Below are 14,780 nucleotides of genomic sequence, written 5' to 3' on the forward strand. Positions count from 1 at the left end.
CGATTTGTTGTTGTTTTTAATGATACCAAATGTAAAGTCCTACTATTGTAATTTGAGGAAATGGGCAGGCATGCAGTAGAAAACATTTTAAAACTTATTAGTTTAGCCTTGTAGGGAAGCAGCACTGAAATGTTGAAAGCCTTCTGCACTTCAGTCCTGAATAAATCCACTTAATTTGGCATGAAGGTTTCATTCCTTTTCATTTTATTACAGTTACACTATGTTTGTCACAATGTCTCAATGATGGACTACATCTGATTGTGATAAACTAGAAAGTTGTGTTAAGGATATAAAGATTATGATGACTATTGTGAGCAGATGCAAGAACGCTTATATTAAGATCTGTGAAAGTTTATGACCACTGTCACAAGAATTCCCTGATTCTGTATCCAGGAATTTCCCATTTCTATATCTCATTCCATCTGTACAACTATGTACCTGTATATTCATACCCATGCCTTGAACATTTTACTCCTTCAGTGCATCTGAGAAAATGGGTTGTCATCCACAAAAACTCATGCTAAAACAAATAAGTCTTAAAGGTGCCACTAGACTCACTGTCTTTCTGTCCTTTTTAAAAATAACCAAATCTTTGCTTTAATTGGAATGTATTTCTAAATAATGTTCAGAGTCCAATGCAGTTAAGCATACATATTAGTGCCTGTTGATTTCAGTGGGGTTTCGCACAAGACTGCAAAGAATTGTGGCCTGTATGCTTTAAGAATACTCCTTTTGAAAGCTAAAACGTGGCTGAAGGAAAGAGCATGGCTGAATACAATCCACAACATATGGTCACCAAGCAACAGGCCTTTAAAACAGTGTGTTGACAGACTCATTGCCCTCACAGAGATTCAGTAACTTTTCACTTCCTTGGAAGAGGCAGTTTTGACATGAATAATTTTGCATTACTGACTAAGCAAGTTTGGGAAAAACCTGTGTCAGGGTACGTATGTCATTATAATACGACTTTACTGCAGTCTCTACAGAATCATAATTAACAAGGGAGATTTGAGAAGACAGAGTCAAATGTCTTTTCTGTGTGGCAGATAGCAATGGTATAAAGAAGTTAATTATTTATATCAGCCTAAAGAAAAGATTGCACAGGAAGATACTGTTTGTATTCAGTTCATCATAATAGCCTGTTCCAATCTTTGCAGACATATATGTATTTTGTATAGCATGCGGATGTGTAAGTGTTGTGCTATACATCTAAATGCAGGGAATAAATAGTATTAGTAACCTCATTTGACAAATATAAAGACTGTGATGATGAGACAAAGTATTCTGTCAATTAAGTGATTTTTGAACTTAAACTATTTTATACTACAGTGGTGCCTCGGGTTACGAAATTAATTCGTTCCGCGGCCGCTTTCGTAACCCGAAAAGCCTTCGTAAGCCGAAAACCCATAGGCGCTAATGGGGAAAAGCCGCGATTTCGTGTGAAATAGCGCCGAAAAGCACCAAAAAATTTTTCGTAACCCGAAAAAACATTCGTAACCCGGAACAATTATTTCCTATGGGATTTTTTCGTATCCCGGAAATTTCGTAACCTGGGTATTTCGTATCCCGAGGTACCACTGTATTTCTGAAGTTAAGAGGTTTACATCGGGATGAACACTTTGTTACTAATGTCTATAAACTACAGTGATCAGCTAAAATACTGCTTACTTCAGAAGAGTTCCAGAGAACAAACAGTGCAGTGCCTCATTTTTAAAGAAGAAGCCAAAACTGTGAGCAAACCTTTGAATCTTTCAGAATTCTTTATCATGCTGGATGTCAAATAAAACAGGGCCAGGGAAAGGCTGACGGGATGCTAATAAATAAACATCATTAAAAGGGGAGGGGAGGACACAGATCAATTTTTATTTGCTTCTATGTTTGGATTGTTGTATACTTAATGTAAAATCTAGTCAACCCTAATCCAGTAAGGAATTAAAAGTATGCCTACTTTCCTGGGAGTAAACCATATTCAATTTAATAATACATGATTTGGATGATCTGGGATGTGGCTCAAGTTTGCTAAGATTTGGAGGGGGTGTATGTCTGGGAAATTGATTTATCTTCTGTGAAAGGTAGCTTCTAGTAGTTATTTATTATTATTATTTTTACAATTTTCAGGTTTAGATATATATTTGCAAATCCTATGCAAACTGGTGCACTCTTCTAACTTATTTTTCTGTTGTGCATACCCACTTTTGGGGAATGTGTAAGTAGGAAGAGAAATTTAGACACTGCACATAATGGGCCTTACTTAAAAGTTCAGAAACAATGAAAGCATTTTATCTGTTGTTTTGTTCATAATATTATATAATGTTAAGTGCAGAATTTTACAGAGAACAATGGCTGAGTCACTGGAACACGAACCTGTATATTTCTTTGACCAGGTAATTTCTCTGTTCATGTTTAATTATTTTTTATTGCTTTCTCCAAAGTTACTAAGGATCTACTCAAAGTATATATTTTATTTTAGCCAAACCCCAAAAGAAAATGGGATAAGAAAAAGAAACCAGGAGAACAGCTAGGTGATTTAATATCGGGCAACACAAATCCTCTTGAAAGTAGGAGCTCTTACAGGTAAAAGTACTGTCATATTGTTTTCTACTTGATAATATGTCATGGGCCCATTCCCACTTACCGGAAGATCCGTTTCCTGAACCGATTCCTGAAACCGGTAATGAAAAAACGTAGTTTCCACTATGTTTGCACCAATTTTAGGAATCGGTTCAGGAATCGGCAAGTGGTGGGGGGCAGCTTGTTGGCTTGTCCCGTTTCTAGCCTCTCTTGGCCCCAAAATCCCTGGTCCAGCCTCCTTACCGGCTTCTTTGGCCACTGACCGGCTTCCCTGCGTCTTTTTAAAAATTTCTCGTAGCCAGAAAGGCCAGAAGGAGGTTGCAGAGAAGCCGGGGGAAAGCTGGGAAGAAGGCCACAAGGTTTCCGGCTGTTCTGCAACCTTTTTCCAGCCTCCCCGGCTGCAGGAAATTTTTAAAAAGATGCAGGGAAGCCATTTAGTGGCCAAAGAAGCTGGTAAGGAGGCTGGACTGGGGATTTGGGGGCCAGGAGAGGCCAGAGATGGGATGGGATGGGCTGGCAGTGTGGGAACCAGGGCGTGAATCCGCCTGGTTCCCACTTGGGCTGAATCGATTTATTTGAAAACACTGCAAAAAAACCCACTGCAAAAACCCAGAGTCTTTTTGATGTGGGTTAAATGGGCAAAAAAGGGCAGAAAGCATGCCCCCCCCCTTTCTGAATTGATTTCTAAAATCCGATTCAATGGGAACCATGCCTCTTTAACCCGGATCCTGATTCCAAAGGCCCCATTCATACTGGCCTAAAAGACATGGAGGGAACTGGGATGATCCGGATGCCCCTCCCCCGAATCGCTCCGTTAGCAAGTGCCCACTACAAATTGAAATCGAATGCATTTTGACAGAAATCGAATGCATTCTGTAGTCTGCTGGCGAGGTGGCCGCTGCCAATCAAGCTATCGTCATGGTGACGTTTGCAGGGCATCAGGGGAAGTGTCCTCCCTTTTTAAAGAGCCAGGCACAGGGGTTTCAGCGGCTGAAGCAGGGAGAGAGATGCCCAGGCAGAGGATGGGATTGCCATGCTTTTTTTTTTTTTTTTTTTTGCTTTTAAAAGCAACATTAGCTTTCCCTTTGCTTTCCTGCTGTATCTGCTCAAGAAGACAAATCATTCGCATATTTGCTCAAAAAAAATTGGTAAAAATGTAACATTGATTGTTTGCAACATTTGTAGCTTCTCCCTCTGCAGAAAGCAAGTGCAAGCCTGGCTCCATCTGCCTCTGGAATATAAACCATGCGCATGTGTGCTCAAAAAAAATTGTTAAAAATAAAACATACATTCTGGAATATAAACCATGCGCATGTTCGCTCAAAAAAAATTGTTTGAATTTGAAAAGGGGGGGGGGGAGGGTTGCCTGACATGAGCTCCGTTCATCCTCCTGCAAGGGAAGGAATGCCCAGCGACAGAGGGCTTTGGGCAGGGGATGCAGGGAAAAGAGGCTCCTAAAGAATGCCTTCCCTTGCTCCCTTCTTCCCAGGGCTCTTTCCTCCTCCCCCTCCCCTCCGATGAGGGGAGGAAATGCCTTGCCCTTTGCCCACCCTCTGGCCTAAATCCCTCCCTCAATTTGCCTCGATCGTGATCGAGGCCAAAGTTCTCATTCCCAGGACCCGGGGTTTTTAAAAAGAAACGGTATTTGCGCCGATTTCAAAAGACCCGCGCTAGGGGCCATTTAACACGGAACGGATGTGCAAGCCCCGGATTCGCTTGTGTGAGATTCGGGGTGAGTAGGAACTTCATGTGATTGAATCGGTTTCAGAACCGATTTTTTTTGTAATGTGAATGGGCCCTAAATGTAGTTGATTCAGCATGAAAAACTGTATTGTCTTATGCAACAAGCAAATCTCTGCTCCAGATCTTCTGAGACTATACTTTCTTTCTTACTGCATAGCTGAGTCATTGGAAGGAAGCATCTGCTAAGTCTGGCCTACAAATAAAATAAGTCAATGATTAAGGGCACACAAATCATTCTCAGGTTCTCGCTTGATTTATTACGCTCCTTTGGAATAATACTTTTGTGAATCACCAATAAATTGGTAAAAATTCTAGAAGTGGTTATTAACCTTTTGACATCTCCATGTAAAATTATTGGCTTAACAGATCAGGTTGCAAGACTGTTAAACACAGTGCAAATTAAAATATCTTTTTTTGTGTAGCTGAGTTGAATATAAAAAGCTACTACTGCTTTCAGGAGGAAGTACACAATTCTTACTTATTTGAGAGTTATCATTCATTTCAGCCATCCTCAAAACATACTTAGGTATGTCTGAAGCTTTTCTAGACCTGAGCTGTTTCCCATGCTCTCATATATATATATATATATATATATATATATATATATATATATATGCCCCAAACACACTTATTGGGACCCACCTAAACCCTAAATTAGGATATATATTTTAAAAAACTCTTTTGCACACACACACGAAAAACCACCCCAGAACAATAACATTAACTTGGGTTACAAATTGATTATTTTAGTGGCAGAAATGTGGTTTCATCACGTTAAAAGCAGGATATTTTGTTTGTTGTGCACACTCCATTGCCAGTGCTATTCCACCTCTGTTCCACTATTTTAAAAGTACTTGTGAAAAGGACCGTATGTACTCTTCATCTCTAAAGTATCCTTTGTATATATCCTGGAATTGCAGACAAAATCTTAGTTTGAATTATAGGGCATAACTTATTTGTTTTTTCCACCTGTAGGAATCCTGGATGTATAGGAGAGCGAATGGAAGGAAGTGATACTTTAGTGAAAAGCAACATAACAAAGCAAATTTCAGTTTTTCCTCCAAGTTCTGACCCTTTGATTTTCCGAACAATCTGCGAGGACCCTTCTGATCAGCCTTCCCACATACTTTCACACTCACTTATAAAAGAAACTCTACAGTCAGCCTCATTGGATAAATATAAATGTATAGCTGTTACCATATTACAGGAGCTGGAAGATATGATGAGATGTTTTTCTAAGTACAAGATTATTTTACCGCAGGGGATTTTAAATATTTTGAACTGGAAAGAGCTTGCTGAAGATGCATGGTATAATAAAAAATATTGCCAGGGGCCAAGATACAAAACTATAAAACCGGGAAGAACGCAGGCATCAGAGGAGTCCAGTAGATTGTTGTCCACCTCTGAATATACGGATGATGATATGGCAACAGATATCAAAAGGAGAAACAAAATACTTGCTGGTTTTCCTACTGATGTTGTAAAAGGATCAGAGAATCCTGTGCCTCTGTTGAACAAACGTAAGGAGAAATTACTGGTTTCCCCTATTCTGGTGTCACATAGCAGCTGATTGAATAGTTGGTCCAATACACTATTCAATAGCTCTAAATTTTATACCTTTATACCAAGCCATAATCACTAGAGGAAATAAACTTATCACTTGTGATTAATTGAGGAACCTTGCTGGAGAACTTTATAAAATGTTGTTTTATAAGCTGATGCTAGATGGATACGGAAACTTAGAATAAAACTAAAAAGAAGCTAGGCAGTTTTTCAAATCATTGTTTAAACTTCTGTTTCCTAATAATGGTGAGTGAAAATGAAGTCATGGCTATATATTCATCTAAGAGAGTTACCGGTAATCTGTATCCCAAGCACTTTGTTCAGTAAAGTTAACAGCACAGAAACTCTCGGTCTGGCTATTTAACTACCCCTTTGTAAGATGGTAATTAAAACAAAATAATAGGTGTATATGTTATAATAGAGTGCTTTTTGGTTTCTTCTGTCTCTTGTTTAGCTGTAGTTTCACAACAAGATGCCAGTGATTCATCTGCTACAATCAGTTTTTCTCTGTCCTCAAAAGTGTGCATGGAAAGAGGTATGGCCTATGCTTTCATTTTAATTAGATCAAGTTGATACTGTAGTTAATGGCATAGCTTTTTTAGGTGGCGATAGTTCTGACAATTGGAAATGAAAAATGAAATACATAGATACTCTTCTTTTAAAGAATATGTGGTACATTGTGAAGCGAGTGGATAAAATTATTTTATTCATACTAAACTCCAACCTAGGAAGTAATAGCTTTGGCCATTTATTGAAATTTAATCAATTATCTGCCACTTAATCTAGCAAGTAAATATTTAGTTCAAAGATATAGCCATGTTAGTCTGTAGAATCAGTAGATAGAGAGATCTTGTAGCACCTTTGAGACTAAGGGGCTGGACAGATGGCCCCGAAAGGGCAGGCTGGAGCTGCCGGTTTTTGTTCCCAAGGGATGCCACAGCAGCCAAACTGTGCAGCGTCCCTCCACACCAAAAACAACCTGAAAAAGCTGGGTTCTTTTAAGTTTTGCAGTGGATGTTACAAGTACGCCATTGGCGCACTGTGCCACATCAGTGGTGTAAGTGACATGCAGCGACGTCTATACACTGTGCGTCGCTTACATCATGATGGCAGGCCCTGTGTGGATGGGAGGTCGCCATCATCGCATCGCTGTTACGTGCTAGGGTTTGGGTGTGTGTGGTTGGTGCACGCTCCCAAACCTTAGAATTGGAGCTGGCACACTGTTTCCCACCCATTTGTCTTGGGCCTAACTGAAAAAAAGAAATTGGCAGCATGAGCTTTCATAGACTTCAGTCTACTTATTTTGAAGTCTACGGAAGCTCGTGCTGCCAATTTCTTTCTATCATTATTTAGTTAGTCGATAGCACATATAACGCATACATTTTATATCTGTATATAATCTCAGACCAGATATAACTTGTATAAGACATGCTCAGTCCAAAATAATGACTGAAGACATGCAATCTCATCCACTTTTCCTCATGGATGTGGCTTTTTTCAGTGAAAGGAACTGAGAAATTATTAAGAAGTAAGCATCACCACTTTATGCTGTTCATTTTGTTCAAGACCATTGGCTCGACCTGTAAAGACAAATCATTATTATTCCTATTTTAGAGATGGAGATGGAGTAGAAGATAATTACCCACAATTCCTAAAAGTAGTCTATCCCAATCTAGTGCCCTCCAGATATGTTCAGCTACAATTACCATCATTACTAGCTTCCATGGTCTTTTTAATAAGGCTAGAATATTGGTGGATGATGTAGAATGTACACTGACATCATCCATATCCCATTTCTGACACTCTCTCATCAGATGATTATGAGAGATCCATACCCCAACTGAACTTGCTACCCATTCTTTACAAGTGTCTTAACTGATATGTATTACTTTGATTAACTGGAACCATTTAAACCTCTTGGAATATAAGATTTTTGTGTCAGCCCAATGATTTGAGATTTTTATTTTCTTTAAAGGTTGGGTTTCCCAGCATTCTGATTGTGATACCAAAGACCTAGAATGGAAATTACCATATATCTGGGCAGTGGAGAGACTACAACTGGCCAAGATCCAAATGTACTTAAATGGAATGTACTGCTATGGCTTGTTTCTTGTTGTTGTGATTAAGTTAACCCTACATTTGTCTGTTGTGTTTAAAAAATAAGATAGTCACAGGTAATCAGAGATATTGCAAGGTGAGTTCAGTTGCCAGTTTGGAGACATACAGTGCAATCCTATCTGTGTAAGTCAGAATCAAGCCCCACTGATTTAAATGGAGCCATCTCCTAGGTAAGTATCTATAGGAGTGCAACATCATATTCCACCTGCCTCATGCAAATATGCAGGCCTGCTGATAATTTCTCAACTGAATAAGGATGGTGCGAAGGCACCAAACTGAACCAGCTGTATAGACTGAAGCTTCTCTGAACAGTGTCGGCTAAGATCCAAATGTATTTAAATGGAATATACTGCTATGGCTTGTTTCTTGTTGTTGTGATTAAGTTAACCCTAAATATATCTACTGTGTTTTTTTTTAAAAAAAAGATAGTCACAGGTAATCAGAGAAATTGTGAAGTCAGCTTTCATGGCCGGCATGCATAGTTTTTTGTGGGTTTTTGGGCTATGTGGCTATGTTCTAGAAGAGTTTATTCCTGACGTTTCGCCTGCATCTGTGGTTGGCATCTTCAGAGAATACTGACCTGGAAGAGAGTGGGTATGTATGTGTGTGTGTATACACACACACACACATACACACTATGTGACCCTGGATAAGGAGTAGTGATTCCCATGTTAATCATGTACAGAACAATACATAGATTAACATGGGAATCACTCCTCCTTACCCAGGGTCACACGGTATATCTATATACCCACTCTCTTCCAGGTCAGCATTCTCTGAAGATGCCAGCCACAGATGCTGGCAAAGCATCAGGAATAAACTCTTCTAGAACATAGCCGCATAGCCCAAAAAACCCATACAAAACTAATCAGAGATATTGCAAGGTGAGTTCAGTCGCAAGCCAAGGCATTTTGTTGCCTGAGAGAGAGCCACAGATGGTATATCTTGTGTCCAAGGCAAATCAAGGCCCAAGGCAAACCACATTAATCTGGCACCTGAGTCAGAAAATACAACACCTTTCCCTCCCCCACAGTTTTACTGCTATAATAATCAATTAAATAACTAACAATTTGCAGTCTTTTCATTGCATCCAAAATATGCCTGATGGCCATGCAAGCCTTGAGAGCCTATTATAATTGAAACCATAACGTACTTTCATTTTCTTTCTCTAATTGAAATAAATATTTGAAAAGGGAAAATGAAGATACTTTTTTTAGGGACAGCAGTCTTAGAATTATGATGCTGGGTCAGGGGAGTACTCTAAATGTAGATTGTTTCCACCAACCAAAAATTGCACTAATTAAACACACACACACACACACACACACACACACCGAGGACTGCTATAGCATCTTTATAAGTCTTACACTCTTTCATCTCCTGTATTTCCTCCTATAATTCTAAGGCAAGAAATTATGACGCTTGTTGCATCAAGACCACATAACTACTTTCCATTAGTTAAAGCTGTTTTTATGCTTGTATGTGTTTTTATTATTTAAAAAATATTTCAGACCTAAAACACAATACTATATACAGCTGCAGTGTAAAGAAATGTGTCCCAAGAGAGGAGAACGATGTTTTCTTTTTTAATATTTATTACTCTTGTTGGCACTGTGAACTGACACTGAAATCTTGATATTAATTTTGGCACTTGACTGTGCTGACTGCTGCCAGGTTTCTATGCCAACACTATAGCAGTTGACTTACTGTTACTGAACACTTATTCTTACCTTGGTCAGCAGAAAAAGTATCCCATTACTGATATATCCTGTTATATCCTGTTACTGAATTTAAGATATAAGGAATGCTGGCTTACATACAAGGATTCTCCTTAGATTTCCTCTACTTAATATTTAGAATTACAAGTGTTTGGAATGCTTTCCTGCTTAATTGATGTGGTTAATTAAGGTGTTGGTATTTTGACTTGAAATGTAAGCCTCTGTGAAAGTCGGCAATGTGTAATATGGAGACTGTGAGAAAATGTATAGTGACATTGAAGTAAGATTTGTATGGTAAATAGGACTTGTACAGCTGCCTGATGACTTGTACAGTAAAAATGTTGGCTACCATTGGCATTGATAGCCCAGTCTACCTTTACCTGAAATGTTAGTGTGTTTTTTTCCAGTGCAAGGTAAAATCAGTTCATGTGTAACACCATCCTCTGTCTCCAGTATTTATGGTAAAGAAATGTTACTGCTGCATTTCATTTCTTTCCCCCTTTATTCTAGCAGTTAAATATGCAGTGACTCAAAGGGGTGGTCGATGGACTAGTACCAGTCCACAAGCCATTAGCTTCTAGTGTCCCTGGTGAGTTTCCAAGAAAGAAACAGTTGTGCCAAATGGGCACAAATATGGTACCAGTCCCTGGCACATTGGGGGAAGAAACTTGCTGATCCCCACATCAGATAGTATGAGAAACACTGCATTAGGATACTCTGTATAGAGCTGGCTGTCCCCATGCTCTTCTTTCTCTACCATTGTCAGTGGTGTGCAAGTGACATTAAAAGGAGGCTGCCTGCAGAAAGGGCAAGAACCATGATGATATTTACAGTAACACCTGGTCTGAGTGCCAGGTCGGGCCTTGATAATGGCTGCTGCACCTTTAATAATGTAATTATTCAGACGAAGAGTAAAAATGTTCCTAGAACTTCAAATAGAATCAAATCCTGATCTAGACTTTAATGTCTGTATTTAGTATTGATGTTAATACTCCATTGGACTCATGGGAGCAATAACTAAGTGTGGTCTAGTGGTTAGAATTTCGGACTGGAAAATCCATGTTCAAGTTCCCACCAAGCCATGAAACATGAAATTAATGAGTGCCCTTGTGCCAGCCACCTTCTCTCAACCCCCATAAGGTTGTTGTGAGAATAAAGTATGAAAAAGAACAACTGAAATCATTGGAGGAGGTGTGGGAAATACATGTTGAGCATGTATGAGAATTTATAATTATAAACAACTTAAACATTATATTACTTTATGAATATAAAATAGATTTTCAAAGGTTTGAGTTGAATGAAACTACTTGTGCTCGGATAAATAGAAGAATGTTGCCTTCGATACCCTACCTATGTGATTCCCAAGCTATGAACCTCCTAAAAAACCCATAATCCTTGAGCATTGGCCATATGGGCTAGGACTTCTGGGAATTGAAGTCCATAACATATGGGAAGTCAAAATTTGAAAACAACTATTCTGTGGTATTCAGTATTCTATAAAGTGTTTATTCCGAGTGCATGAATAATGCTCATAATAAATACTAGTTATATTACTTAAGACTGTAGTGTTGTTGTTGCTTTTGCTTGAACAAAAACAAGATTATTCCCCTAAATTGCATAGTAAAAACCGTTTTTAAAATTATCCAAACAGAACAGAGCAGCTGTCTCAGCTGAAAGAATCTGGATTTGATAAGCCTGTGATTCTTCGTCATTATGGTAATGCCAGGAAAGACATTTTTGGAAAAGTATTTCCCCAAAACATCAGAAGGTATATGAGGAAGAGAGTGTCCTCTGACATCCTGTATGAAAAACCACAATTACCAAGGATCAAGAAGAATGAGCCAGTCCTTAAGAAACTGCACTATGGATTGATTGATGGATCATCTTTGGTTTAATATCCTTTGAACTTATGGAATGTATAAAATAAAAGAGAATTCCATCTATGGCACGGATGGTGCCTACAAAACACAAAGAAGAACTATTTAATCTAGGCTGCATTCCCCATAGTGTCCAGAGAGTAAATTCAGTTGAGTATAATGGGTTTGCTTCTGAGTAAACATGCATAGGATTACATGCTTAAGCAATTAAGTCCTAAATTTCTTTAGAAGAGCAGTATCAATAATGCTCTTAAAGCTTTAAAAAATATGTTTATGCATAACTTTTTTTCTACTTCCCCAAATATCAGAATTCCAGACCTTTGCATGCTGCTGGCTTGGGAAAGCTGGTTAAGCCCTCTTTGCCTTGAAATAACTAGCCCTCATGCTATACAAGATTTTTGTTTAATCAAATTATTTATGTAAACAAACTATAGTGGAATGCTTTGAGAAAAGACGCCTTGCTAGTAAGGTGGACATAAAAACATTATTAATATAAAACCGTATAAATTAGGGAAAACAGTAGTCAGTTGGGGTCAGGATGGCTCACTGTTGAGTAAGCACAGTGGCTGCTTTTAATTTGGTGGTATAGGAGGTAAACAGTTGATGAAAAGTATGGATGGTGAGTCAGTGGTGAGAGAAGGAACTGAATCCCTTACTCAGCAATGAAAACCCACTGGATGACCTTGGACAAGTCACATTGTCTCAGCCTCAGAGGAAGGCAAACCTTCTCTGAAGAAAGGAATCCCTGATATAGGTTCACCTTAGGACTGCCATAATTGGGAATGACTCGAAGGCAAACAATCACAACAATGGATGGAGAATTAACTCTAAGCAGGTTTGAGCTGCTGTCAAATACAAAACAGATGAGAGGGATTTACTGTTGCATCACCCAAGCAATTGATTTTCATCCAGCTCCATACTGAGTTTTCAACTCCATTTTTAGTTCAGGTCTCTTACGTTCTATTGGAAGAGAAGAAGCTGGTTCTTTTATTAGAGCTGCTTTGAACATGTGGTTGTTACAAGAACCCTTGCACTAGTGATATGCATGTGTCACACATCTCCCCATGTGCTGTGCTGCTCTGCAAACATTATTAAACTTTTTTTTGTTTTTGTTTTGGTATTATGTGGTTGAATACTCTCTACTGTGCTTCTCTAGGGAACTGATAAAGTATCACACAAACTAGCATGCTGCTCCATATTGAGTGGCTTGTTTCCCCTCATAGCAATTGTGTGTTTGTGTGTGCATGCATACATGTATGCATGAATGGGTGTGTTCAAGCATCTTCAGGTTGACCTATGGCCATTCAATGAATTTCATAATGTTTTCTTAGGCAAGAAATACTGAAGAGATGGTTTTGTCAGTTCCTTCCCTTGAAATGTAGCCTATAATACCTGGTGTTTGTTGGCAGTCTCCCATCCATATCTAACCTGGGCTGATCCTGCTTAACTTTCAAGATCGGAGGGGATCTGATGCCTTTAGGGTATTACCTTGGACTTTTTGGATGACTTTCCATTGATATTCTTTTTTCTTAAACAGCAATGGAAAGCACATGCAGTCTGTTTGTCAGTGCAGGGAGGATACACCAAACTGGAAATCCTCTGGCAATTTCCTCTTCTGCTAAGTGTCTTCCTCTCCTCCCACTAAGTACTAATTAATGGCTAGTGCTATTTTCATTACTGTTGCTTTCATGCTAGGATTTAAAAATGCATTAAACCTCTGGAGAAGCCCTTATTCTATGAGGAAAATGCTAGAAGCTCCTTGACTATTGGTTTACCTATCCCTCTGGACATTTTGCAGTCTGCCAGAGTTACTCTGATCTTCCCAATGGTGGTTTGTACACCAACATATTCAGCGATTTTCCTGATTGTGCTTTACTTGGAACATTTACTCCATTTGGACATGGCAGCATTTCCTTTCCTAACAGGTAGGAAGAAATATTTCACAGAGATTTCTAATCAGTTGTATGTGTTGGCGGTCAGATGTTCTGATATTGAGAGTTGTACCTAGTATTTTAAACACAGTATACAACTCAAAGGATGGCTTACAACATGGTTATTTCCACTATAAACTGGAATGTGCCTCAGATTCTTCTGTTTGCCGCACCTAGGATAACACAGATTTTTTTTCCCACTAGCTTTGATTTTGGAAAATAAGTGCCTAATTCTAATCCAGTCCACTGTGCACATGATGTAGTGGAACTGATCCATCTGGTTGTACTTGTGTAAAAACATGGACTGGTTGGCTCATAGCACTAGCACAGCCTAAGAGGTGTGGTTGCTGCACTGGCAGTATTGCACCCTTTATTGAGATGCTGTTTTCTTTATACAGTAAACCAGAGGACTACATTTCATGGTCAGAGTGGAATTATTTAGTTCAGCCAGACAAATGGTGTGACAATTTGCTCCATGAAATCAAAGCCTGTCCTGTTCATTTCCCTCTTGCTAGAGATGTCCCATGCAGATTTCAGATATCCCTTACATGAAAATACAAAAACGTTTGGTACAAGATCTTTGTTATGCTGCTTCCAAAGAACAGGAAGAGCAGGTTAAGAAAATTAATACTGTTGTGTTGCTGGTACTAACCTATGACTGAAAGTGCAAGCAACCCAGTTGGAGAAAACTTTAAATCAAACTGGTCTTGTTCTGTATTGTCTTTAAAATGTTTTATTCAAGTATGTATGCCTTCTTTTGCATCTACCTCAGCACTGTCAGCCTGTCAGACCATGCAGCAGGCAGCAGGCTTCTTTTTGGTATTAACATTTTAAAGATTAAAGATAAGAAGTGTATATTAACTTAAATATTTTATCAGTACTGGTTTGTAGATCCCAGCCATTGAAGATGAAAGCCCAGTATTTTGCTGTTGATTAAAATAAAATGGGATATCTTTGAGGTCTGTCTGGAATAGATTCTTAGAGAAATCAAAGCAACATAAAACTTTTCATACATTTTGTATTTGTAAAACAATTGTTACCTTATGAAACCAGTTTATGACTTCTTGCCTAGTAGTTTATCTCTAAATCTGGATGAGTTCATTTATATCTACCATGCACACCTGTCTTGAGTATGGTCTCTGAGAAAATTATGATGATATGATAAATATCCAGATCATTATGTTAAATCAAACATTATGTTATGATCAAAGATAAGTGCTTGAGCTTACTCATTATGCTTCTTTAAACCGTATCCTGAA

The 14,780-nt window shown here is 38.7% G+C and overlaps 2 protein-coding genes across 3 annotated transcripts in view; both read left to right on the forward strand.

Annotated features, from left to right (window-relative positions):
• Positions 1-850: 850 nt before the first annotated feature.
• On the forward strand, positions 851-8,474 carry LOC121931764. 2 transcript variants are annotated; one of them, XM_042469767.1, is made up of 7 exons: positions 851-943; positions 1,646-1,730; positions 2,319-2,384; positions 2,471-2,574; positions 5,290-5,834; positions 6,332-6,412; positions 7,853-8,474. In XM_042469767.1, the coding sequence occupies exons 1-7, from the start codon at positions 891-893 to the stop codon at positions 8,038-8,040; spliced, it is 1,122 nt and encodes a 373-aa protein (XP_042325701.1). In that variant the 5' UTR covers positions 851-890; the 3' UTR covers positions 8,041-8,474. The 2 variants fall into 2 exon arrangements, with proteins under 2 accessions (XP_042325701.1, XP_042325702.1); XM_042469768.1 differs by having other exon boundaries at positions 2,334-2,384.
• An 843-nt stretch (positions 8,475-9,317) lies between these two features.
• LOC121931839 (uncharacterized protein C3orf20 homolog) overlaps positions 9,318-14,780 on the forward strand; it is a 35,080-nt gene continuing 29,617 nt past the window's right edge. Inside the window, exons 1-2 of the mRNA XM_042469914.1 lie at positions 9,318-11,607; positions 13,366-13,515. Coding sequence (XP_042325848.1) covers positions 11,486-11,607; positions 13,366-13,515 — 272 coding nt within the window. The 5' untranslated portion in view covers positions 9,318-11,485. The remainder of the gene's footprint in view (positions 11,608-13,365; positions 13,516-14,780) is intronic.

The sequence above is a fragment of the Sceloporus undulatus genome, chromosome 5, assembly GCF_019175285.1.
Source record: "Sceloporus undulatus isolate JIND9_A2432 ecotype Alabama chromosome 5, SceUnd_v1.1, whole genome shotgun sequence".
Lineage (NCBI taxonomy): Eukaryota > Metazoa > Chordata > Lepidosauria > Squamata > Phrynosomatidae > Sceloporus > Sceloporus undulatus.